The sequence below is a fragment of the Elgaria multicarinata genome, chromosome 22, assembly GCF_023053635.1.
Source record: "Elgaria multicarinata webbii isolate HBS135686 ecotype San Diego chromosome 22, rElgMul1.1.pri, whole genome shotgun sequence".
NCBI lineage: Eukaryota > Metazoa > Chordata > Lepidosauria > Squamata > Anguidae > Elgaria > Elgaria multicarinata.
Window position 1 is genome coordinate 3126649 of NC_086192.1, and position 27350 is coordinate 3153998.

The 27350-nt window shown below is 50.3% G+C and overlaps 2 protein-coding genes across 2 annotated transcripts in view; one reads left to right on the plus strand and one right to left on the minus strand.

Annotated features, from left to right (window-relative positions):
- Nucleotides 1–1944: 1944 nt before the first annotated feature.
- The window catches only part of LHFPL7 (LHFPL tetraspan subfamily member 7), a 58910-nt gene continuing 33504 nt past the window's right edge, over nucleotides 1945–27350 (minus strand). Inside the window, exon 4 of the mRNA XM_063146785.1 lies at nucleotides 1945–2232. Within this exon, the coding sequence (XP_063002855.1) occupies nucleotides 2006–2232 (227 nt within the window). The 3' untranslated portion in view covers nucleotides 1945–2005. The remainder of the gene's footprint in view (nucleotides 2233–27350) is intronic.
- LOC134412470 (sodium/potassium-transporting ATPase subunit alpha-2-like) lies at nucleotides 14029–16957 on the plus strand. Its single transcript, XM_063146362.1, has one exon. The coding sequence runs from the start codon at nucleotides 14198–14200 to the stop codon at nucleotides 16907–16909; it is 2712 nt and encodes a 903-aa protein (XP_063002432.1). The 5' UTR covers nucleotides 14029–14197; the 3' UTR covers nucleotides 16910–16957.

Here is a 27350-nt window from a genome sequence, read left to right on the forward strand (position 1 = left end):
GGCCAGGCATCTGTATTCGCGCACGCAGGGTTGTCAGTTGGCCACGTTTCGATGGGCCATTACGGTTCCCAACGCGAAAACGATTCTCATCCCTATCTCTTTCTCTCTCTCGTTTTCCAACTTGCATCCGTGCGACCTGTAGACAACTTCTGGCACCAAAACGTGCATTTCCAGATAAGCAGCTTAACTCCTTAATCCTCGCACATGCGCAGAAGAACGGGAGAGGAGCCCTGTTGAGTCGAACCAAAGGCTGACCTGGTCTAGGTTTCTGTTCACATGGTGGTCAACACCACACACCAACGTGAAGCCCGCAAGTGGAACGTCAGCACAATTGTGCCTGCCATTTGGTCTTCACCAACCACAAACCCATGACCAACTATTCTCCATGGACTCCAAATTGTAGAAAGAGCAGGGCTGAGCCCAAATTCTCTTCGGTACAGATGTCTTCTTCTTTTTTATTTTTACATAAGTAAAAATGAATAATTATTGCTTAACGAAACCAAACAAGTAACCCTGCATTGTTTTTAGTGGCTCAAATTACTGCATGTTAAAAAAATTAGCTCAAATTAATTCATTCTTTATATATTTAGGACATTTCTAATCTGCCCAATAACTAATGTGCTCTGGAGGGGGTGGGTGGGATTACAGCCAGAATTAATTAAATGAATTTTCTGGTTCAAAGATAGCAACATTCCATGCTTAAGATGGCAGCAGATCAGGGGTACCGTTTAGAGAGAGACGATGGATACGCGTCTCTTGTATCCCAATGTTTCCACACCATATGCAAAAAATTCTCAGGGTTACCTGTAGATCTGTGGCCAAATCGGGAGATACAGACACAGCGATCCATTTTTTCTAAGCAATTAAATGGGTGAATGCTCCAGGTATGCATGCCAAAGATGCAAAGAGAGACATTTTGATGGGTTTTCATATCACTGTTGAACTCTGGAACCCAAGCCACTGGAAATTAGGGGGGGGGGAATTATTTCTGATCCTGGAGTTTCATTTAGCTATGACCAGATGAGGGCTGCCGGATCTTTAATAGCTGTATAGAACAAGGAATTTCAGCTGGGGCAGCCTGCCATGAAATTCCCTCTTCTGCACCACTGTTACAAGCATGCCCCCCCCCCCTGCACCCTTCCCCCTCACACATGAACACCTTACTAGTAACCACAGATCACCTTCCCCTCTATAAATGTGTGAAATCCCCTTTCCAAAGCCATCTAATTTGGTGGTTATCACAGGGAGGATGAGAGATTAAGAAGTAACGGCATCACATTTTCTCTCTCCTTCGTGTAAATTGCAAGAGCGGGCCTTTAAACCCCGCTGAATTTCCCCCACTCCTTCTCAAATGATGCCCTGCGTTAGTCATGTGTTCTTGGACACCCCCTTAACCCAAAACAAGATACGTAGCCTAGTAGCCAGCCCAGAGAGCTGGACTTCTGACTGTAAAAAAGAAATAAAGAGGTGCATAACCCCCTGTGCATTATCAACAGTCGAACGCACGGATTTCACAGAACCCCCTTTTTCGTGGCGCACCATGTTTCGCTCCGACCAAACCAGCCTAGGAAGCATGCCCTTCACATCCCATCCCCAGTTATCGTAGAATATAACTCACAAAACAGCACGGTTGGGTCGAAAACGGCGGGGTTCGGAAAACTTCAGCTATTTTCACAGCAAGGTACAAAAGTGAATTGAGGCTTTAAAAAAGGTTTCGAGACACCAAAGAAACTGGGAGGTAGACAGATATTGGGGGGGGGGGGGAACCCAGATCTCGTTCTTCAACTTATTCAAGGCGTCCGCCCATTATATATGTCCGAGGCAGCAAGTCCACCGCTAGTAAATCTGTAGGTTTTTCCGCGTGTATTTGGAAGACTCATCAATGCCCTTTGGGTCTTTTGTCGCTCTCATCTCTTTAAGCAACAAAGCGAGAGGAAGCGCTCCAACTCTCTGCGGTCCGTAGATTTCAGAAGGGAGCATTCGATTGTTCGATGCGGACAAAATGCTATAAAATCGCAGGTATCGGCGTGGGAGAGGCGTGCTCTTTGGGTGCATATTTCGCAAAGAATGGCAGAAAGACCGACAACATGACCCCGACAATCGCCAGCATGTACCCCCATCCGATTTGGCAATCGCCTGCATAGAAGATGCTCGAATCCTGACAGTGTCTCCTCACGGTGGCAGATCCAAGACCAAAAGGATAGACCAAAAGCCCAAATCCCATGATGAACACTAAGAGAAAAGACAAGAGGAGGAGGAGGAGGAGAAGTCAGTATTATTAAAAGGAATTTCCTAAAAAAGTTTAATTTATAACATTCTTAGCCCTCTAAAACAGGGGTGCAGGATCGCCAAATCCCACCCACCCCCCTGCCACCCCTGGGACCTCCAGACGGCTACATGATTATGTTTTACATTTTTTTCAATGGCCTTATGTTTTTTAATCCCGGCAAATCGCTTCAATCCTGCAAGAAAAGTGGGATTAAAAGCGAACAAATAGAGCAACTAGGCAAAATCTTGTACAAGTGCGGGATTAAAGCTCACAAGAATTTCCACGATCCTAAATTACAGAAGTGTATCCCAAACGACGCAGAATGGAGCTGGGCCTTTTAAAAGACGAGGCTCCTTGGGCGAGATCATGCAGGTCCCGGACCCGGCATTTTTACCAGTTCTTAGAAATCTATTACTGGCTAGATTATTAATTCTACCCACGGAAATGCCCCTCGGAAGTTAAAAAAGAAAAGAAAAGAAGGGGCACCGTGGGAATGTTAGAAGGAGATCCATCCAAACATGAAATAAGCTAATAAGTTGCCGTCAGCTTTTATATCCCCTCAGGCATGTAAGGAAAATAAACTCATTAAACTCTGTTGCGTGAACCGCACTGTGGTGTGCTTTCTCCCCACCGGCGAAGCCCCGAAGATTCAATAAACTGCCATTGTTGGTGAAAGGCAGCTATCCAGACACGTTACTAATGACCGCTTAATAGCGCTGTCCATCAGCGGAGTCATTAGCCAGGGGAATCCACAGAAGAAACAGTGGGAATCCTGTTACAGCTACTCCACGGACTGCTTGTTTCCCCAACACGGTTCAAAAGCACCGCTGAACACCATAAAAAAACAAACACCCGAACCTTTGGAACTGAAATACCGTTGGCCCTGAAATTCCATCCCATTCGCCAGTGACTACGTTCTATGGATCATTCCCCCCCCCCCCCCAAATCCATTGGAAATAGGAAAACCAGATATGATTGCACGCTGATTACGGAGCTTCTAATCCCCATCACCCAAGCAGATCTAAGGAGGCTTCTAAGCAAGCGAGGCCTGTCGCTTGGAGAACTGGGTTATAAATTATTCCCAAATGAAAGTAATGGGTCTTTTCAAGGGAGAAGCGCCTCCATAAATGGCACATGGATGAGCACAGGGAGGAGCAATGTTCCAACTTCAAATATTTGGGTGTACGCTTCTCATCTTGGAGCAGTTGGAAATTGCACAGAGAGGCGGTAAGACTTCCCCCAATTTCACCCATGGAGCCTTCTTGGGTTGCCCACGGGGGCTTGGCTTGGCTTCCAAGTCCCGCCCCCTGAAGCATCTCCCCAGAATTATCCCCGCTGTTATCTCTGACCTCAAATATACACTGACATCGTCCGGCCCAGGTAGGTCCTGGTAGGAGGCAATTCATCCGCCCCAGTGAAAATCACTTCTGCACCCCTGGACTGCGGGTTTGCAGAAAAGTTGGGTTTTCGGGAAAGTTGGCAACATTTCAGGCAGCAGTTCAAGGCCTAAAGGAGAGCAAGGGTTGTGTCGTTTGAGGGAGCGGGGTCGTTCCAGGGGGACGGGACTAGCAAAAGTGGGCGAGCAGAGGTCAGGTAGAACAGGTGGGAGATAAGAGCGAGGACAGGCGGGAGATAAGAGCGGAGAGATAAGGATGGTGGGTTGTGGGGGTAAGACTGCGGAATGCAATTATGATATAAATCACAGCATGGTGCTTGGCCGGCCACTTCCCACCTCTTCCAGAATGAACCTCCGGAATTTATATATTTAGCTTTGAGATAATCAAGCAGTTCCTCTGAGCTCACGAACCCATTACTTGTTCACCTCTGCTGGGCCAGTGGCAACCCGACTTATTCATTTATTTTGTTGCCGCAGTCCTTCCGACCCTTAATCCTCACTTCTCCCCCCTCTCCCCCCCACCGTTCAGAATCCCTTACTTGAGTCCTTCACCCGAAAAGCCATTGTCAGCTGCAAGATGTTTTATAGCCAAGAGCGCAAGCATCAATTTAACAGAAGGTCACCTTTTATTTCTGCTTTCTAATCTTCCGGGCTTCGGGAGAGCGAGGGTGTTGCTTCCCTCGGCTGTACGTTACTCCGTCTGTACAGTAGCTGAGTTTTCCCACTCTAGATACAGCCTTCTTTGGGAGGATTTATAACCTGGCTGTAAAACATTCGTTCCCAGTTGAAATCGGAGAGGGAAAACTCAGTTCTGCAGCCTCTGCTCAACCAGGGGAGTGAAAGCGCACGGGAAGGTACCGTATATTACGTTGGACTACTTGCTTGTTTCCTTCAGTACTGTCTACCTTGGCTAGCAGGATGTCCCGTTCTGTGGTTACTTGAGGCTCCCAGGAGAGCTAGCAGCATCTGATGGAGACAGGTCAAGGTAGGGGAAGTCCAAACTGGTCAAACAAAATCAAGTCGCAGTAAGCTGGAGTGGCTACGGAGCCCCCAAACGGTCACCTTTCGCTTGTTTGAGTGCCCAAAGGCTTCAATGTAGTTTGAAAACAAACTAAATTAACCCTAGGAGTGCTCTCTAGTGCTATAAAGCAGTTTGCAGCTGAATTTTGGAGGAAAATGAGCAATTTTAGTGGTGTGTGTGTGTGTGTGTGTGTTTGGATTGCAGCCTGCACCAGGAATCAAAAATGGTATGGGCCAGAGGACACTTTGGTCCCTCAGTGAGGACTAGGATGCTGCAAAGCCCAGCCTGGTCTTGGCCAATGGTTTTTAATCTATTCCCTGCTTCACCTAGATAGTCTAGCATCCTCCCAATTGCATTGATCAACCTCCCTTGTTATAGAAGAGTCATGGATCTTTGGCTAAAACTAAAGACGAACGTTTCGAGACTGGAAGTACCAAATAAACTCAGATTCTGCCACCTCCTGTAATGAGGACCCATGGACGGAAGAGCTAGCCCCCAGGTAGGGGAACGGCCCGTGTTTGCAAAATCTGCAATCCAAATAGGAGCGGGACCCCCAATGCCTCTTCATCAGGCTGGGTGTTTGGCACGGCTGCGGAAACGCCAGGGCTGAAACTGATCTGGTGCCGGCCCTGCCCTTTGTTCGAGGAAACAGCTGGCCCGGCTGTTTAAGAATTGGCAAGATATTGCACCATATCGCCGATCCCGGTCAGTAGCCCAGCAGCGACGTTCTGTGCCGACGGACGTTTTCCATGCCGTCTTCAAAGGCAGGCAGCAGGCTTCGTGGGCTGCCTTCTCATCCAGAAGTCAGCCGAGAGAAGTCTGCGATTAAAAAGAAGCAAGTGCAATTCACAGCGGTGCTTCTAGATGGCAGCAAAATCCAGCTCTCGCCCGGCCTAACGCACGGGAAATAGTCCAGCGCTGTCGTAAAGCATTGCTGCCAACAAAGCATGAGACAACGGGAATTCTCCTTGCCCAAACGGGGAGAAAACGGAGCTGCGGTTTGCTTCCTGCCTCTGAGGACAGTGAGAGAGACCAACTTGAAATCCCCAGTAGCAAGCAGTTGAAGGAACCGACGGTTTTATTTCAGGCAGCCTACAGTTGGGATGCCGAATGCCTGATTGTTGCATTGGAAACGAAAGATCAGCTGTCTCCCGAGGGTTTCATTTAAAAAGAAGAATCAAAGGACAGCTTAGCAGACAGACCTTCCAACTTACACCTGCCTTTCGCTGCCACCACCATTAAGGCAACACGGCTTGTAGACAGCCTGCACAAAGCTAGGGATGGGTGTGCAAGCAAAACCTGGAATGGCGTTCTCCAAATCCCTCGCTGAAACTCGTTCTGTTTCATGTCCGTATTGCTTTATGATCTTTTGTGCTCGTTTCTCCTTCCTGCGCAAAAACCCTCGCCTGTTTTTGTGTGGATTTCCCCCAAATGCATGCACCTGCAGTGCACATCTTTGAAATGGACGCATGCTTCTCACATTGATTAAAGCGTGTTTGTATGCAGGGTTTGGTGTTTTTTTAAAAAAAACTTGGAGTCTGTTTTCATAGAATCATAGAATAGCAGAGTTGGAAGGGGCCTACAAGGCCATCGAGTCCAACCCCCTGCTCAATGCAGGAATCCACCCTAAAGCATCCCTGACAGATGGCTGTCCAGCTGCCTCTTGAAGGCCTCTAGTGTAGGAGAGGCCACAACCTCACCAGGCAACTGATTCCATTGTCGTACTGCTCGAACAGTCAGGAAGTTTTTCCTGATGTCCAGCTGGAATCTGGCTTTCTTTAACTTCCGTGTCCTGCACTCTGGGAGGATCGAGAAGAGATCCTGGCCCTCCTCTGTGTGACAACCTTTTAAGTATTTGAAGAGTGCTATCATGTCTCCCTTCCATCTTCTCTTCTCCAGGCTAAACATGCCCAGTTCTTTCAGTCTCTGTTCATAGGGCTTTGTTTCCAGACCCCTGATCATCCGGGTTGTTCAGAAGGTGTGAGCTAGGTAAATCCTGATTTGATTAAACATGAACTGGGGAGAATTTCTCATGGAACCCTGCACAGAACCTATTTTGAATACTGCTACAATGCCTTATAAAAATGCACTCCAATGTATCGTTCATGGTCTACTTCTCATCCTGGATAAGAAGTAGGCCTTGGCGAAGGGGGGGGTATCTTTGCTTATGGACAGACCCCCTAACCTAAAGCTGCTACTCACCAACACCAACAGAGCCCCATAAGAGAGACATAAATACAGGGACCACATCCTGTGACAAACTTGAGATGCTACCTCAGTCCTCATCTCTACTCCAGTAACACTACTAGAATAACGCCATCCACAACATCACAGGTTCATACACCAGTTCATCTTCCGACATCACGTAGAATACCCTTCTGCATTCTACACAGAGCAAACCAGTCAGCAAAATAGGATAAACTGACACTAATTTAGCATCGGAAATCAGAGGGAGAGCATGAGTGAAGGATTGTGGACCGCCCAGAGAGCTCCGGCTATTGGGCGGTATAGAAATGTAATAAATAAATAAATAAATAAATAAATAAATAAAATTAAAAAATGCTTGGCCATAGCCAGAGTGGGCCTCATAGGATCCTAGTCCTCAGTAAGGTCCCAAAAGCGACATCTAAGCATGATTTCATTGTACATGTGTTTAATGGCCTTAGGTGAGCCTCTCTTTCTCTTAGCTTTCTCAATATAGTTATACTGATCTACCTTGCAGGGTCGTTGTACAGAGGACACTACAATGGCGTCGAGAGTGCTTTGGTCGCTCCTAAACTCCTGGGTGTTTTATTCCAGGGGCCTGTTTGTTGTCATCATCCCTGGAAAATCCCTTCTAGGAATCTCCATATGGCCTGAAGCATGGGAATTGTAGTCCAACACTGCTGGAGGCGAACAAGGTTTGGCAAAGCTGTGCTAAGGGGATTGAAAGCAATATGGAATTCTGTTAGGACCGCAGCTGATCCAGGTGGCTTTCATATAACCATGGCGTTAAAACCAAGATATTTCATGGGTCTGGACAGCTATATTGTTCACTGAAATCTACAGGAGACAAACGCTGGATTCTCACTGATGCTCAGCGCATCTGAATATTATGTGCTTGTGCGCGGAACAGAGAGACGTGGACTCAAACATTGATGGTTCTTTCTCTCCAAGCCGCTAATGAAGTCTCCTCAGCGGGGTCAAAGAAAGAGTGTCCAATTCATCACGCCCACTCCCTGGTCCTATGAATGTTCAGGAGACCCCATTCCGCCATCTCCTCATAAACCCTCCCCCCGCCGGCTTCAGCGACGCCCCCCCCCCTCCAGCCAGCAAACCCAACCCCCCTGGCCCGTTTCACCTGACTGCTTCCGACGGGCCATAAATCAGATTCGGAGCGGAGATGCTTCGGGGGGGGGGGGAGAGAGGGGAAACGGTCCTTTCTGAAGCGTCTCCACTCTTTTCCTCCTTGTGGTCAGGTGGGTGTCTCATTCTAGCCGCGAGGCAGGCAGACCACCAAAGTCAAAGACTGAGCGGCTTTCCCTCAACCGGCTACACTCCCCATGTATCAGACTAAAGCTCCCATCATCCTCTGCCACCACCCGCCATCTTCATTTCCCAAGAGCACCTCAGGGGCCCTGGTGGGGCCCAGAGGTATCTGTGGGAAATGAAGATGGCAGTGGTGAAGGGCCTTTTTCTGCAGACTTTCCTCCCCTCTCCACCGAGCTATTCACCGAGTCATAGAGTTGGGGAGGCGGCTCGGAGGTCAGTTAGTCCAACAGCCCTGCAGGGCAGAGCTGCAGCAGGTGCGTTGAACGTTCGGAGGGCCAGGCTCCATTCCGCAGAAGCCCTCGGGGGCCGTATTCCAGGGTGGGCGTGGCCAAATCCTCCCTCTGGAAAACCCCTCCCTCATGTGATTCAGGAGGCGGAAAATGTAGTATCTTTTAAGCGCCTCCTAAAAACGTATCTTTTTAGACAAGCCTTCCCTGGACTGTAACTTGTTCTGGTTTTATGTGACTTTTAAAAAGCAGGGTAAATCACCAAACTATTGGTATTCAAGCAATCCATTCCCCTTTGTGTGTGTGTGGGGGGCATCTCCTCAGGCGAACAGCGCCAAAAGCTTCAGAAATGGACGGACGTAGATGGCAAACGTCATTCGCCTTTGGGTTTGGGAAGTGCAAATTCGGCGCGTTCGCACTGAAACGCGAACCGAAGAGAGATGGCACATCCATCTCTGGTTAAAGGAGAGGCAGCATTTCAGTGATCTTCCCCCGCAAACTACAGAGAGTAGACCCTTCCCCGTTACTGGCACCGCGTTCTTTACGGCACGTAACCAGCAGAATGCTGCTGCGTCATTTCTTTATTTACGCACAAAAAAGAGCCACTTCTAGCGAGAACAAATTTCCTATTTATCACACACCCTTATCTCTGAAAGAAAGAGAAGTTGATCTCAAGGGCAGGCGTATTATTCGCTTTGTTTTATAGCGCAAGGCAGTTGTGGATCTCCTGGCAGGGAAAAATTTATCCTTTTGCCAAAAGGAGGGAGAGAGAGAGAGAGAAAGAGAGAGAGAGAGAGAGACTTCTTTAGAGGTGAACCGGGATCTTCCATTAAAAATATAAACAGATATTCAAGCGCACATTAGAACAGCAAGAGAACAGTGCCGTTCTTAAGAGTGTACATATCTAAGAATAGTTCTTTTTTTAACGTTTTCACAGTCCTGTCCGCTTGTTTTGTAATTCTGATGCGTGAGGCTCTTGAATGGCTCTAACAGAACCCGATAACAGAGGATTATGATGATGATGATGATGTTTAAAAATCTCCCTACAGCTCTACACAATTTTCGAACACTGGGGAGGCCACAATATTGTGGAGAAAAATGCAATCTGCTCTTTAAGGAAATGAACAGGCGTTTTGTGACGCCCGCGTCCCAGCGTTGCTGCTCTGTAATCATCTGGGCACAAATCCAAGGGCTGTGCACAACCGAAAACTGCTTAAGACGGTGTGGTGTGGAGTACAGATGAATAACCGTGGCTTCTTAAGATCCACCGGGAATGCTTTTAATTATGGTAGCGGTGAGGAGTGGTCACAGCAACCAAGGGAGCTGCTTTAGACTGAGCTAGATCCCTGGTCCGCCTGTCTCAGGGGTAGGCAAAGCTGCTGCCCCCAGATGGCTTGAACTACCATCCCCAGAATCCCCTGACCATGCTGGCTGGGGCTCCTGGGAGCTGTAGTCCAAAACAACTTCAGGGCACCAGGTTGTCCCCTCCAGTCTAACTCAGTGGGTTCTATCCAAAGGGCTGTACCCAATGTTGGTCTTACACATCCCGAAAGCTCTGGCGTGGGCTGGTCCATGAAGTCACGAAGAGTCAGAAACGACTGAACGAATAAACAACAAACTCGAAGTAAGACCGCCACTGGCTTTCCACACCTTGGATAGCCCCTTTAGAGTTCTGATGGGAACCCGGTATGGATTTTCCACCCCATGGGCCTCAGCACCACCAGCCTCCACTGCTTATTTGGCACGGATTGGGATCTGTTGACTTTAACTGGTGAAGAGGGAAATGACTAGAACTGGTTTACTGATGTGGATCCACGCGGCTGCCTGCATTTTGGGGACACATTCCAAGCTGACCCCGCACTGCTGAGAACGGCTCACCCGAGAGCTGAAGAGGTAAGGTCCCAAAAGCGAAACGCTTCGCTGCAAAATTGGGCAGGTTAAAACGATGGCCATTCTACTCGAGAGGCAGCATGGCCCAACTAGGCCTGGCAAGATCCAAGTTCGAATCGGCCCTGAAGCTCAACCTCGAGCCGGTTGCCCTCTCTTGGCCTGACCTACCTTACAGGGTTGTTGTGAAGATAAAAAATAAGGTGGTGCCTTGATCTTCGTGCAGTAAAGGTGGGAAATCTTTGAAATAGAAGTATAATAAAATCAACCCGGCAACTGACCACAGGCCTCACTTCCCAGCTTTAGGTTTCAGAGGGCAAGTTTTTTTGGGGGAAAGGAGCAAAGAAAACCATTTCAAGAGAGGTAGCCGTGCCAGAGGGGTGTATTGCAGCAAACGAAGAAAACCAGGGTGCCTTATGGAGCTGTGGTGGATCAGACCGGACTACAAATCCCATCATCAGACTACAAATCCCATCATCCCAAACCAGCATGGTGGAAAAGATTGGGGGAAAGCACCCCCAGCGTTCTAATAACCAGGAAGTAATTTTCTTGGGGTGGGTGGAAGAAGAGATGCTAAATTCAGCACCACGGCTAGCTCCCAGGTTGTCTGGGCGAAAATGGAAGTTTTTCTTTCTTTCTTTAGCCCCCTTGCAAGGAGGGGGGGGGAATTTAGGGGGTAAATTTTGGGTGGGAAGGTTTAATCTGTAAACCGCCCAGAGAGCCCTTGCTATGGGAGCGGTATATAAGTGTAATAAATAAATAAATAAATAAAATTTAATCCCCTCTTACCCAGGCGCGGTGGTCCTAATTCTGATTGGAAGCCCACATGCTCACACTAAAGTAAAAAGATAGGAACAGCTACACGCTACGTGTTTAACGCAGCACGTAATTTAGTCCGAAGACTCAGGGGAGCGGAGTTCAAATCATCGCAGAGTTTTGCCTTGAGTAACCTTTGGAGGCAAGTTTAAAGATTCCGGGCTCAGCAAGAAAAGCCAAGGAAAAAGGACATTTAAAAAGGAGCAGTTCTGATAAAAATAGCATTTTTCAGCGGAGTGTCTCACCTCGCTCATAGCCCAGAGATGGAAATTATTGGAAATTATTCCCCTTGATTTTCCTGCCAGGTTGTGTCTTACAATAGAGCAGACTCCAAGTTTGCAAGGTCTACTGGTTTTCTTTTTTTACTAGAAACTCCCCCAGGTCCAACAACAAAAGCCAAATGCAAGATGGTGGCTTAAGAGAGGCGGAGCCAATGGGAGATGGTGGCTCAGGGGCGGAGCTAGATGCAAAATCGTGGCTCACAGCTAACTACCAACTGATGCTCATGAGCCATTACAGAGGGAGGGAGGGCAGTCAGGGATGTGACAATGAAACTCCCAAACTGCTCTTCTCTGTCAGAACGAACAGCTATGAAGTACCGTGAAATGTAAGAACAACTGCCTGAGTTTTGCTTCTCCTTTTTTTCCTCCTTCCTCCCAATCCCCTTTTCCTTTCATGTCGTGTCTTTTAGATTGTAAACCCAAGGGCAGGACAGTCTCGCTATCAATCTCAATCAAAGGCGAGTAGTTTATACTCCCGTATTACAGGTGAGGATCGTGGAGGGTGAGAAAGAGAAGCCTGGGCAGAGAGCGTATTTGTTAAATGTGCATTAACACACACCCCCAACAACAACTTGCCATTGTAAAAGGTATTGAGAGGTCAGAAACATTTGTCAATTTATTGTGGGTCGCCAGGAGATGGATCAGTAGATATAATAATATTCTTTTCTGCCCCCTTCTGCCTTATGAAGAGCTTTCTGGGCACATAGGAGCCACAGAGTTTGAACACGGTGCCTTGAGATCCGAGTTCAAATCCCCACTCAGGCGTGAAGCTGCCTGGATAACCGTCAGGCAGTTATCTCTCCGACTGTCCCACCTCGCAGGGCTGTTGTGAGGATTAACATGGTAAGGAGAGACCCAGACAATGCCATGAACTCCTTAGAGAAAAGGCGGCATGGAAAAACATAACAAAGGCAGATGGGACTGATTTTGAAGATTTGCCTCGAGGTTTGAAACAGGCTGGCGGCAAAAGCCAAATTTACACATCTGTCAATCCAGCGTCCACCCTGTCATTCCCAATTTTTTGCATGGCTTCAAATCCGGGGTGGTGATGGTGGTTTTTCTACAAGTTCAGAAAAACGCCGCCCCCCTCCCCAAAGTGTTCTTTTGACAAAGCCAGAACTGGTGTTTTAAAAAAGAAGCGGCACATTTCAGTCCCTACGCAGCTATCCTGTGGTGGTTGCTATGACGCCGCGGCGCATTTTTCCGCACGGCAAAGGAAACCCCTGGTGTCCGTCTCGCCTCCTGACCCGCCTGACTCTCGCTTTCACCAGCCCTCCGACGCCGGCTGCATCCCAAAACGGCCCGCCGCAAAGAGGAACGCTTGAGAAGGCAGGAAAGAGAAGGAGCCAATTGTCCGGCCGTGACGGCGGACGCGTTGCGAGGCCTGAATTCTAATCGAGCAGGAGAGGGGGGTGGGGACGAGCCGCCGAGACGGCGGGTTGAATTTAGCCCACCCCACCCCCGGAGCCGCCGCGAAATGCGGTGTCTTTCTTTCCGGAGGCTCGCTTTTGAGAAGAGAGGGACGAAACTGGCTTCCTTGGGCGGGGTGTGTGTGTGTGATACGATCAAGGACGAGGCAGCCTAGTCTCCAGGGGGCCCCTCCTCCAGGTCTTGCGGCCTACAATTCCCATCAGCTGTAGCCAGCAAGAGTCAACAGGGAGAGAGGATGTAGAAGACCGAAACTTCAGGAGGACCAGGAATTGACCACCCCGACATGGGAGCGTGGGAGGATCATGTCTGGCTGGGGGTCTTCCCATGGAGGCATCTGGTTGGCCCTTGTGCAAAACCGGATTTTTGGGACATGCTAGTCTTCCGGTCTGATCCACCACAGCTCCATAAGGCACCCTGGTTTTCTTCGTTTGCTGCAATACACCCCTCTGGCACGGCTACCTCTCTTGAAATTGTTTTCTTTGCTCTTTTCCACCCAAAAAACTTGCCCTCTGAAACCTAAAGCTGGGAAGCGAGGCCTGTGGTCAGTTGCCAGGCGGCTTGGTTGCCAGACGACAGGACCTCCATTACTAGGAAAGAGGGCCTGGGGTGGGTGTTAGGCGGTATTGCCAAGTGCATGACATCACCAGGTGTGATGTCATCGGTGGAGTTGCTATGAGACGGAGCTTGCACCATGGTGCTGGGGAGTGGGTGTGTCCATGGTTGTTGGGGGCGGAGCCTCAGCCGCTAGGAGATGGAAGATTGGTTGGTTGCTAGGTAGCATATCCTCTGTGTCCTGTTTCCCGTTGCAAAGGTGGGCAGGTTTGTCCCACTAGCGGATCATTTCTGGACCCATCTTGTGACTGCCATTTTTCCTTAACTGTGTTACGGGAGGGGGTGGGATTTCCTAGGGTTCCCCAAGCCCACCTAGCTCCATCCTAACGGGGGCAGCCTGAGGAGGGGTCTGACGAGGGGTATCCTGCCCGCATCATGGGGACGGAAAAGACAGACACCTCCCCGCTCCAAACACTGTGTTCATGTTGCGGCAAAGGTGGCAAGAAAAGACCCGAGGAAGACCTGGAAGAGCTCAAAAAGGAAGTGGACCTCAATGACCACAAGCTGTCCTTGGATGAACTTGGCCTTAAGCATAAGGTCGATTTATCCAGGGGTCTCACAAAAGCCCGGGCAGCCGAGATCCTGGCTCGGGATGGCCCCAATGCCCTGACGCCTCCCCCAACCACACCGGAGTGGGTCAAGTTCTGTCGGCAGCTCTTTGGTGGTTTCTCCATCCTGTTGTGGATCGGGGGCGGCCTTTGCTTCCTGGCCTACACCATCCAAACAATGGTGGACGAGAATCCCATGAAAGACAACCTCTACCTGGGCGTGGTGCTGGTGGCCGTGGTTATCGTGACGGGTTGCTTCTCCTACTACCAGGAGGCCAAGAGTTCCAGGATCATGGACTCCTTCAAGCACATGGTGCCTCAGCAGGCCCTGGTGATCCGGGACGGCGAGAAGATGCTTATTGCTGCTGAGAACGTGGTGGTGGGGGACCTGGTGGAGGTGAAGGGAGGAGACCGGATTCCCGCCGACCTGCGGATCATCTCTGCCAGCAGCTGCAAGGTGGATAATTCCTCTCTGACGGGCGAGTCGGAGCCGCAGAGCCGGACCCCGGAGTTCACCAATGAGAACCCACTGGAGACACGCAACATCTGTTTCTTCTCCACGAACTGCGTGGAAGGTACCGCACGGGGCATCGTTATCTTGACGGGGGACCACACGGTAATGGGCCGCATTGCCTCTTTGGCCTCCGGCTTGGAAGAAGGGCCCACTCCCATTGCCATGGAGATAGAACACTTCATCCACATCATCACCGGGGTGGCTGTCTTCCTGGGAGTGACCTTCTTCTTCTTGTCCCTCTTCCTCGGCTATTCCTGGCTGGAGGCCGTGGTCTTCCTTATTGGCATCATCGTGGCCAATGTTCCAGAAGGGCTCCTGGCCACAGTCACAGTGTGCCTGACCCTGACGGCCAAGCGCATGGCGCGCAAGAACTGCCTGGTGAAAAACCTGGAGGCTGTGGAGACGCTGGGCTCCACCTCCACCATCTGCTCGGACAAGACGGGCACCCTGACCCAGAACCGCATGACCGTCGCCCACATGTGGTTCGACAACCAGATCCACCAAGCCGACACCACCGAGGAGCAGGCAGGGGCAATGACTGGCAAGCGCTCGCCCACGTGGACAGCCCTGGCCCGCATCTCCGGCCTCTGTAACCGGGCGGACTTCAGAGCGGGACAAGAGGATGTCCCCATTGCAAAGAGGGAGACGACGGGAGACGCTTCGGAGTCTGCCCTCCTGAAATGCATCGAGCTGTCCTGCGGGTCGGTGGCAGAGATGCGGAGGAAGAACGCCAAGGTGGCAGAGATCCCCTTCAACTCTACGAACAAGTACCAGTTGTCTGTTCACGAAGCTGAAGACAAACCCAAAGGTCACCTCCTGGTGATGAAGGGGGCTCCCGAGAGAATCTTGGAGAAGTGCTCTACCATCCTGCTTCAAGGGAAGGAAGTGAACCTGGACAAGAAGATGCAGGATGCTTTTCAGGACACCTACCACGAGCTGGGGGGTCTAGGGGAGAGAGTGCTGGGCTTCTGCCACCAATACCTCCCCGAGCGCCAGTTTCCCCGGGGCTTCAAGTTTGACGTGGAGAAGGTCAACTTCCCCATCAATAAACTTTGTTTCGTGGGGCTCATTTCCATGATCGACCCACCGCGGGCCGCCGTGCCGGACGCTGTGGGCAAATGCCGAAGCGCCGGGATCAAGGTGATCATGGTGACCGGGGACCACCCCATTACCGCCAAAGCCATTGCCAAGGGAGTGGGCATCATCTCCGAGGGAAACGAGACCGTGGAGGACATTGCCGCCCGGCTCAACATCCCCGTCAGTGCAGTCGATCCCCGGGAAGCCAAGGCCTGCGTCATCCATGGCTCCGAGCTCAAGGACATGACCCCTGAGCAGCTGGACAGCATCCTCCGGAACCACCCGGAGATCGTCTTTGCCCGCACGTCCCCTCAGCAGAAGCTCATCATTGTGGAAGGATGCCAGCGGCAGGGGGCCATCGTGGCCGTGACGGGCGACGGGGTGAACGACTCCCCAGCCCTCAAGAAGGCCGACATTGGCATCGCCATGGGAATCGCCGGCTCGGACGTCTCCAAACAGGCGGCAGACATGATCCTCCTGGATGACAACTTTGCCTCCATCGTGACGGGCGTGGAGGAAGGCCGGCTGATCTTCGACAACCTGAAGAAGTCCATCGCCTACACCCTGACCAGCAACATCCCCGAGATCTCTCCGTTCCTGCTCTTCATCCTCCTCAACATCCCGCTCCCGCTGGGCACCATCACCATCCTGTGCATCGACCTGGGCACGGACATGGTGCCCGCCATCTCCCTGGCCTATGAGAAGGCCGAGAGCGACATCATGAAGAGGAAGCCGCGGGACTCCGAAGTGGACAAGCTGGTGAACGAGCGCCTCATCGGCATGGCCTACGGGCAGATTGGCATGATGCAAGCCCTCGCCGGCTTCTTCACCTATTTCGTCATCATGGCGGAGAACGGCTTCCTGCCCAATACCCTGATGGGGATCCGGCTGGACTGGGACGACCGCTCCAAGAACGACCTGGAGGACAGCTACGGACAGGAGTGGACGTACACCCAGCGGAAGCAGGTAGAGTTCACCTGCCACACGGCCTACTTCATCAGCATCGTGGTGGTGCAGTGGGCCGACCTGATCATCTGCAAGACCCGGAAGCTCTCCCTCTTCCACCAGGGCATGAGGAACCGGATCTTGATCTTTGGCCTGCTGGAAGAAACAACCTTGGCCGCCTTCCTGTCGTACTGCCCGGGCATGGACGTGGCCTTGCGCATGTACCCGGTCCGGGTCACCTGGTGGCTCTGCGCCCTTCCGTTCAGCCTGCTGATTTTCGTCTACGATGAGATCCGGAAGCTCATTATCCGTCAATGCCCAGGGGGTTGGGTAGAGAAGGAGACCTATTACTGATCAGGCTACTCATGACTTTGCCAGGGTGCCCGTTACAACCATTCCAAAAACCGGCTGAGGGGGGCAAATATTTTTTGGTTCGGAACACCCCAAAACCTTTTTTAAAAATGGAAAGAGTGCCATCTCAGTCTTCTAAATAAATAAAGGATTTTAAAAAGAGAACCCAACCTTTCATTTATTTATTTCCTGTCATTCCCTCCTCCCCAACCTCAAATTCCTTTTATTGAGTTGATAAATGGGATTGGAAAGTAATATATATATCTCATCCAGTTCTGGGCACCACACTTCAAGAAGGACGCAGACAAGCCGGAGGGGGGTACAGAGGAGGGCAAAGAGGGTGACCAAGGGTCTGGAAACAAAGCCTTATGAAGAGAGACTGAAAGAACTGGGCCTGTTTAGCTTGGAGAAGAGAAGATTGAGGGGAGACATGAGAGCACTCTTCAAATACTTGAAAGGTTGTCACACACAGAGGAGGGCCAGGATCTCTTCTCGATCCTCCCAGAGTGCAGGACACGGAATAACGGGCTCAAGTGACAGGACATCAGGAAAAACTTCCTGACTTAGAGCAGTATGACAATGGGATCCAGGAGGTGGTGGGCTCTCTCACCCTAGAGGCCTTCAAGGGACAACTCTCTGTCAGGGATGATTTAGGGTGGATTCCTGCATTGAGCAGGGGGTTGGACTCAATGGCCTTAGAGGCCCCTTCCAACTCTACGATTCTATGATTCTAAGCCGTTCTAAGAAAAGGGCTCTCCTTAACATTGCACTCAAATCATTTTTTTCACATTTTCTCATCTCCGTTCCCCGGATTGGATGCATCGGCCAAGGTGGCTCCATGGCTGAAATATTCTCCACTGGTTGAGTGAGTGAGAGAGAGAGAGAGAGAGAGAGAGAGAGAGAGAGAGAGAGAAGAATGACCCACATCAACCCCCTTTGGTGCGTCTGGCTCCCTGACGCCAACAGCTCGCCGCGTTTACAAATTTAATTTAATTTGAATGATAATTTAAACCTCGCTGGATGCAAATGGGGGCATCTGCAAAGCAGCTGAAAATGGAGTGAGGAGGCCATCATTAATACACAGCAGGACTGCCGAGCGCATGACGGGAGAGCGCTAGTGAATGGGATCGTGGCAACCGACAAAGCCACGGTCAGAAAGATGCACGCTCACACGAGAAACTGGGCCCCAAAACACTGGGCCTGTACAACAGAACATTGATAACTGTTATCAATAATATAACAGTAAACTGTGTTTTCTAGTGGTGTGATTTGACATCTACAAGCCCTGAGATTATAATCCACTCCTGAAAACACAGGGACCAACCAAATCTCCATTTTGAACCAACCACAGTTCCGTGGTTTGTCCGAAATTCAGGAACCGTGGTTTGCCCTAAATGGAGTGAGTTGAAACAAACCCAGATGATATCCCTCCCATCCGGGGGGAATGGCCGTGGTTCATACGGACCAGGTCCGGGCCGTTGAAACACTGAAACCATTCTCTCACGCCGTGGCCTCAAATTGATGACTGCGTTACTTTAAAAAGTAATATGATAGAGTGCTCGAAAGCCAGCCTGAAAGCCGGCCAGGAAACCCATTTTGCCAATAACGTGTCCTTGCTGAAGGATTGCTCGGCTTCTAGAGGGGGGATGGGATGGAAACGGGAGTCCTTGCCTGGAATTTTCCCTGGAGGTAGGGGAAGCCATGATGCACAGCTGGATCTCGCTTCCTCCCACATCTACAGGTATTCCTGGCCTTGGTCTCATATTTATTTATTTTTAAAAATATTTCTATCCCACTTCTAAGCCAAACAGGGTTTCTGGAGTGGCTTAAAAGCAATCGGTAAAACAAGGCGGACCCTGTTCGTGGCTTGCAACTTAAAGATACGACACTCAAGGAAAAAGCGATGGGAGGGCAGAGGAATGTTTTGGATAACATCTCCAGGCATGCCTGACCATTGTTCATACTGGCTGGGGCTGATGGGTGTTGAAGTTCAAAACATCTGGAGGAGACCAGGTTATGTAGGGTGCTGTATCACCTCCCATTCCTTTAGGGTGCCATCCTATGCATGTTTAGACAGAAAAGTTCTATAATCCAATGCATGTTTAGAGAGAGAAAAGCCCTACAAATGCTGGGAGTTGTAGGGCTTTTCTCTCTCTAAACATGCGTTGGATTGTAGGACTTTTCTGTCTAAACATGCATACAATTGTAGGGTCTTTTCTGTCTAAACATGCATAGGGTTGTAGGACTATTTCTGTCTAAACATGCATAGGGTTGTAGGACTATTTCTGTCTAAACATGCATAGGGTTGCACCCGTAGTCATTTTACAAGTCCACGAAATTTGGGCAACGGGTATAATTTATCCCTCAAACTTTCCTGCAGTTATATTGGATTGCAACTCCCATCAGCCCCAGCTAACCCAGCCATGGCTTCTTTCAGAAGATTTCTTTGGAGAATACCTCCAAGTAGAATGAAATTAAAGCCAAACATGGACGTTTTGTTTCATTTTTGCAGAACTTCCAGTTAATTAAAACGGCACCAAAGGCTTCGTTTCATTAATAGCGCTTTGTCAAACAGGTTGTGGCAAAATACTCTTGGTTTTTTTGCCCTGTTCCTGTATACACAGAACACAAATTATCTTGTTCTCCTTGGAAGTTTTCAAAGGCTACGGACTCCTTTTTTTTTTTTTTAAGTTAGAGATGTTTATGTGCACATCTGCCTTCCCTTTCCCCGTTTCAGCAATTTGTTCAGCTTTCAGGTCAACGAAAACTGCTGTTGAAGAGTGCTGTCCTACGAGTGTTCAGACCAACCACCACCACAAAATCAGTCCCACAATTCCCAGCATTCCACAGCTAGCATGGCTGGCTGTGGGATGCTGGGTGTTAAAGGGGGGCGGGGAGCCCTACAACATGCATGAGACTGTGAGTCCTAAGCCTTGGGGAATTTCTTTTCCTTTCTTTGCTGCTGACTTTGTGTGAGACTTTGCCCACCTGTCAGCCTTCCCCAACATGGCACCCTCGGGTTGTGTCAGAGTACAACTCCCATCATGACTGCGGGATGGGGACGCTAGTCATCCAACACATTTGAAAGGAGGTTGAAGAGGGCTGTTTTTGTCATGGTTTTGTCCTGCCCCACCCCTGAGCAAACCTTTAAGGTTCTTTTGCCTCCTGAAGAAATCCCTCTTTCCTTCAATTTGCATTCCCCTTCCACAATAATGTGAGGTCTGTTGGGGGGGAAAAAGCAGTCAGATTCTCCAAAAAGAAATTCGGCCCTTTTCGGCGAATCGGGCCGCGTTCCAGAGTTACCAGCCGGACGTGGGTGTCTGGGCCCCGGTCAGATAAGTGTTCGCTCTCACGGCCGATTGTTGTTGTCGGTCCTCAAAGCCCTTGCATGTCGTCCTGAAGGTCAACGGAGAGCCCGCCGCCCGCCCGCCCGCCAGCTCTGACGGCACCTTTGGCGCTTCACGCTGGCTCCCAATTCCCCGGCGAGCTGTTCTGAGCTTAAGCCACTTAGCAGCAATTAGCAGCAACCTGTTCTTTCAGCTTGCTCTCTCTTTGCGGGAAGAAAAATGAATGCGTCTGTCCAAGAATACCTCCGCATTGTCGCCCCACCAGCAACGGCCTCCTTTATGGGAACTAAATGAGCCCATTTCATCTGTTGCTGCCTTGGAAGTTGGTGCAACCCCATAATAATTTCTCAGCCGTCCTCCTGCCGCCCCAGCGAAAGCTGCCGATACATCAAAGGCTCAGATTGGCGTACAGCCTATAATTATCAAAAGAACAACGCACTGGGAGGATCAAACATTATTTGTTTTCCCCCAATTTGGCTTTCCAAACTCTCTCGCGCCAATTAAGGGGATACACCTCAGTTTGATCTTCTCAGGGCACCGTTGCCGGCTTGCCAAAACAAGTTGCCACAAATAAGATCCAGGGGGAAGCGCGGAGGCCAACCTATCAGGGATCCAAGCAATTTGGGCTGTGCACTACGAGACAGATTGGAAAGAAGGGGTGAAGTTAGAAAATCCGCTGTCCCCTGGTGGCTAGTGCACACCACCCCCATTGGTAGAATTCAGGTCTCCGCTTTCAGATTCCTACGGCCAGAGTGCGCCTGTCCAATCGGCCGCGATACAACGAGGCAGAAGAGAGACTGTGCTATTTTCAGGCTGGGCGATACCATTCCTTAATATCTTCTCGTGTGTAAAATATTCCCCGTGAATAGAAACGTCGTGCAGCAAGAAGCAAGCTCGGCAAAAACCTTCCCTCCTGATGAGCTAGCTTTCTGCTTGCAGGGACATGATCACACGTTTTCAAATCACTGAGGGACTATCATGCAGAAGAGAGCAAGGAGTTATTCTCTGCTGCCTCAGAGGGCTGGACTAGATCTAACGGGCTACACTCACAGGAGGGTACATTTTGGTCGAACTTTAAGAGAAACCTCTTGACAATAAAAGCGGTTTGACAATGGAACCAATGACCAAGAGGGATGGTGAGATCTCCCTCGCTGAAGATCTTCAAGCAAAGTCTGGACCACCATCTGTTGGGGATTTTCGAGCTAACGCTCCACTTTTAAATTCTTATGAATTTCTTTTTATTCTCAAAGGTATCTGAGCGATGGACTTCCCCATACCGTTTTGTTCTGCTGCACATGCAGACAAATTGTGATCCAAACCAAAGAAGAGTTGAAGAGTCCCAGAGAGAACGAAAAGGCATACCCGCCGGAGGTCTTTAAAATAACATGTCAAGGCGAAAGTTACCACTCTACTCAAGACGATGCCAAAAGGCATTAAATTGTGCTATCCGTGTGGCAGAGGAGAACCGACACCTCTACTGTGAAAAGTTCCTCTCTTTAACTTTGATCGTACAGAGGAACACACGTATGAATTTAGATGCGTTAAAAGACCGAGGGGGCGCTCAGATCTTGAGAAGGCAATGCGTGGCAGAACCCCGGCGTCTGTTCTCTCTGCCTGCAAGGTGAACAGGCATCCAAGGACCTTTCTTCTTTTCTGCCAAGTTGGAGTCAAAACAGCTGCAAGCACATGCACGATCCAAAAGTGAATACAAAAGGTGGGAATTGGGCATAATGGTGCATTTAGGGAATTCGTTTCGGCGGCCCGAGCCCAGCGGTGGTCCCCAGTGCTTGGTGTTCGAAGGAACACAAGAACAGAGGGGGCGTGTGGAGAAACGGGACGTCGGTTCTCCCGCGTGGAGCTTCCCTCGGAGGCAGAGAACTGGGTCAAAATTTCCATCTCAATTATCGCCGCCTCCCACGAGATGCAATACTCTCCTCTCCGGGTACATTCCCAAGGGAGAGGTGGTTTTTTTTTTAACTGATCGCAGCTGGGTTGGGGGGAAACACCACACACACACACACACATAGTTTGGAAATGTCCTAAGCTAGGTTTTTTGGCTGAGGGCCCTGGCAACTCTGCACACACCTGGGCAATTTATTTATTCATTGACTGCTGGCGATATGTGGCTGGACAAGTCCTCCGAACGTTAGCGAAGGCTCAGGATTATACGTAAACACAGCCATTGGGAGCTTCTGGATGCTGAGCCAGGTCACGGATCCATCCGGCTCGCTGTTGTGTCCCTGGACTGGCAGGAGTTCTCCAGGAGTCGCCTGCAGAGAAGAGCCTTCTCCGACACTCGCTACCCTTTACCTTCTTGACTGGAGACGCTGGGACAGAACTGGGGGCACCGACTTCACCACTGAAGTGTGGATGCTCCCAGCGGCAAGGCTGCTGCGTTCCTGTTCTTGTAGGTTTCCTAAAGGTATCTGTTGGGCCACCGTGACAAACTGGCCAAAACGGACCCTTGATCTGATCCGGCAGGGCAGGGGGCACAGGATATTACACCCGTGGACCAAGATCCGGCCCTTTGGGAGTTTCCAGGCTGTGTGCCTTTTCCCCTGATCATTTGGGGGTGCACATTTCCCTCCCACCCAATTCTGAAAGGATGCAATGCCTCAACTAGAACTTGAAGCTAAAATCGGCTATTTTGGGTGTTCTGGTCCTTTATTGACGTCCCTGAACAAAGGTTGACGGGACGCCCAGCTGCCTTTCCCGGACGGCGAACCCCCGGATCACGCTTTGGCTGACAGCAGCAAGGAATCCAAAGATAGAAGTCTGTCGTAAAAGCGAAGGACAGGACTCTCTTGAAACACAGGCTGGCAACAGCAACATGGGGCCAGATTTGGTGCTAATGGGTCCTGGGGAAGCCTCAGAGGAATAAAGCGCAGTCTCAGCCCCAGAAAACGAGTCCATACAAGAGCTTCTGAATTCATCTGCTTTTGCTTTCCCTCTCCCTCAGTATCCCCCCTGCGCCCCACTGTGCTTTGCAGCCAGCCGGGAGCCTTATTAAGCTAATGGCCGCTGCAAATGGCCCCTATTAAGATGATGAATTCAAGGCGGCCAGCAGGCCAACATTAAAAGAATGGCCATCTCCGAGAACCACAGTATCTGCGGGGGCGGGGTGGGGAGGAGAGAGAGAGACGGTTTTGCTTCCTCAACCTCCTCTTTCCAAGTGAGCGTCTTCCTGCCTATTTCTGGGCAGCCCAAAATTTGGATCGCCAACATTACCCGACCTGGTGCCCCCCCCCAGTGGGGTTTGGATTGCAACTTCCATCGTCCCCAGTTTTTCTTGGCACGCCGCTTTGAGAGGACTCTGCCCTTCAAGGGAGGCCCTAAGCATCATTTCAAATAAATAAATAAATACATAGGTACATTTTACAGCCCCACTGCTGTAAAAATGCTACATCTGTCTTCACTCTACATCTGTCTTCACTCTACATCTGTCTTCACTCTAAAACAGGTACATTTATTTAAAGACTTACACAGTAACATTCTCTCTGTGTCCGTGATAGCTTTTATGAAAATTGCCCATTTTTTATCCCCCTCTCCCAATCCAAATTCACCCACCCCCATTCTACCCCTTTTTCACGGATGCCGCAAGGGACAGATGAAGGCAGAGAGATCCGGCTGAGTCCTCAAGCCTCCCTTGACAAATGTATTTATTACAGAAGGGAAACTCGTGCTGCTGAGCCGTGTGGTTACAGTTCAGTTCCTGGAGACCCCGGGGAAATTGTTACAATCGGGCTTTTCAGCGCTGGCAAGAAAAATTAAAAAGGAAAAAGGAAATAAATCCAGAGAGCAAATCCTCCGGCACACGCAGGACTAAGCAGGGAACCACAACTCGGTGGCTAAGTCGCGTCGTCCTGGCCGGGAGTGCCAAGGGGGGGGGGGTCACAAGTTCAAATCCTGGATCTCTCCCATTGCAGTGGAAACTGGGTGTTCTAACACTAGAGAGCCAGGATCAGTTTATTGGACAGCGTGCAGGATTGGAACCCAGGTTCAAATCCCCACTTGGCTGTGAAAGTCACAAGCTGTAGAACCTTGACCCTGGTACTCTTGATCCTATTTACCTCAAAGGATTGCTGTTAAGATACAAGGCATAACCCCCGTGCCTGCTTTCCTCATGGGGGTGCAAACTGGCTAAGCCGTGAGAGACCCAAATACCTTGCTGCATCAATCGCCTTCCCTTCCCCTCTACTTTTTTTAAAAAAGACTAATCATAGCAATATCTGCTATTAGAAACGCCAGTTCGCACATCTGCTGGTATTACTTTCCCCCGCCCCCATTTTAAAATAGGTCACATTTAACTTTCTGGAATGCTCAGCCAATCCTGAACGAATTTCAGTTTCGACCAAGGCAAGGCAATGTAGCGCCCTCCAGATGTTTTGACTGCAAACCCCATAAAGACCATTGGTTGCACCGTCTGAGGCCGATGGGAACTGTAATCCAAAACATCAGCGAGGTCACTAGCTTGCCAGCCCAATTCCACTTGGCGGAGAAGGCAACGGTTTTCGCTTGGTGCAGAAAGGTTTCCGCTAGTGCCAAAAGCGAAGGGTTCTCAGTTCGTGCTGAAATATAAACTTGGTGCCGGAATCTAAGCAAAGCTAAGCTTGGCTGCCATGAGGAGGCTGGGATCACATGAAGATCTTCAGAGGTTTCCGCTGGTGCAGAAGCCGAACCGACCGTCAGGTCTACCGCTGCCCTGCCTGGGATGGCAAATTGCAAAACCGATGGAGTTGCCGCTTCATTTGTCATTCTCATCTGCTGGCTGGGAGAAAGCTTCCAGAAACCGGAGGCGGGAACAAGATCCTTCCGGAGATCCGGAGACACTCAAGGAATGAGATTTTTGTGAATCTGGGTGCAAACGGATCTGTTCTGCACCTCCCAGGCAAATGCCTGGATTGGAACTTCAGTTATTCACCGGCTTTGACCCTTTCAGACATGTTGGGACAAAGTTCTTGGCTCTTTAAAGCGAGGGTGTTGAACATCGTTCAGCCCAGGGGCCACATTCCGGTGGTGGGCGGAGCCAGAGGCAAAAGGGGCATGGCCAAAAGGACCAAAATACCAAGATCTTTTAGCTTAAAGCTTCTCACTGCCAGTAACTGGGGTTTAAAAAAGGCATTTGCCCTTTTTAGAATGGGAGCAGGGGACAACGACATGCAAATGCTGGGGAAAAGCTGGTGGGAATGTCGGCACCAAACACAACAGAGGCCCTGTTTTGTGTATCACAATCCGCCACGCTCCCTCCTCGCCAAGAGGCGCTGCCGCACGTCATGCACCGCCGGGCCACGAAAGTACAGCTGTAAAGGGAGTAATTCGCCCGGCGCAGCGGTGGATGCGCTTCATGAACCTGTCTCTCCGTCGAACCTGGCGGCGCCCTCCCTCCGCCGTTGTAAACATGGGTGAAGCAGCCCAGCGGAATGGAGTCGGTGGGGAGGGGGCGGCGGATTCTAATCCACCCCGCTTGCAGGGACGTTCTCGGAAGGGCAGTAATTCAACCTATTAAACGCCTGGCCGGAGCTGGGCCATCTGCTACCGGTCTTTGAGGAATACCGCTGCATAATTCAATAAAATCCAAACAGAGGGAGAGCAGGGAAAGAGGAAGAGAGAAAGAGAGAGGGGAGAGGCCTGACTTTCATTGAATCATAAGTCACCACTGAAGTAATTATATTTTTTATATCCCTATCAGAAGGCAACAGGGCTTATCGGTTTTATTAGCTTCCCAATGCAGCCCAGCCGCTCTGCCAAGGTCACGGGGGGGGGGGGGGGAAGCACTCGGGTTTGACTTTCCTTGCCTATGGGGGGGTGGGGGGAATGAGGAGGCGGATGCCCGGCCGACGGTTGGGCCCAGGTTCAAAAAGGCCCATTTGAGACCCCTCATAACGAAGGAGCCCTTTTCGCTTTCCACCAATGTCCCAGAGTCCTTTGTAAATGAAGGTCTCCCCCAAACACTGGGAGCGAGTGAAAATCCCCCCTACAAATTCGACTGGTTCGGAAGCTGCTCTGAAGGATTTGAGGTCTGGGTTCGAGTTCTGGGAAACTCTCGTTTGCCCTCAAAATGACTTCTTCCCCTCCCCCCCAAGGTGCGAAACGTGAGTGAAGTGGGAAATTCCCTCTTTCTCTCTGGGTCTCAATCTCCTGTGTCTGAGTCCTACAGAGAGATAAATAATTTTACACTGTTTTTTTATTTTATTTTCTTGTTTATATTTCTTCCTGGGCCGAGCAAATTTTTGATTCAGTGCCCAGTCCAGTGGTGCATTTTCCCTTCCTGCGCTGCTGTAATGCAAGTAAAGGCATTTAAAGGAATTTACAGAAGGTATTGGAGATGATTAGAGATTCGAAACATTATTTAATTTATTTAAATGTTTTCTCGACTGGGCAGGAGGATGGTGATCTGGAAGTGGGGGAACTAACATCTACCCCCTCGTCATGGTCAGATCACTTCCTACTGAGGTTTAGACTCTCAGCGGCCTTTCCCCTCTGCAAGGGTGGGGGGCCTATTAAAATGGTCCGCCCCCAGAGGCTAATGGACTCCGATGGATTCCAGAGGGCTATGGGGGATTTTCGAAGCCCAGGTCGCTCTGTGGAATGCAGAGATGACTCGGGCGGTTGACACGATCGCGCCCAAGCGTCCTCTCCCTCTGAGCAGAGCCCGGTCAGCTCCTTGGTATACACCTGAGCTGAGGGCGATGAAGCAAGAGGGGAGACGGCTAGAACGCAGGTGGAGGAAAACTCGTGCTGAGTCTGATCGAACACGGGTTAGAGCTCACTATCGAGCCTACTCTGTGGCGGTGAGGGTGGCAAAGAGGCAGTTCTTTTCCACCAGCATTGCATCTTCTCAGTGTCGTCCGGCGGAGCTTTTCCGAGTGGTTCGTGGCCTGTTACACTCTGGGCCAGGGCGAGAGATAGTTGAACCCTCGGTAGCACGCTGCGACGAGTTTGCACGGCACTTTGAAGATAAAGTCGCTCAGATCCGTCATGAATTGGACACCACACTTAATGCAGCACCACTAGTAGAGGCGTTCAGAGCGCCGTCCAGCTCAGTTTTATTGGATGAGTTTCAGTTATTGAGGCCCGAGGATGTGGACAAGGTGCTT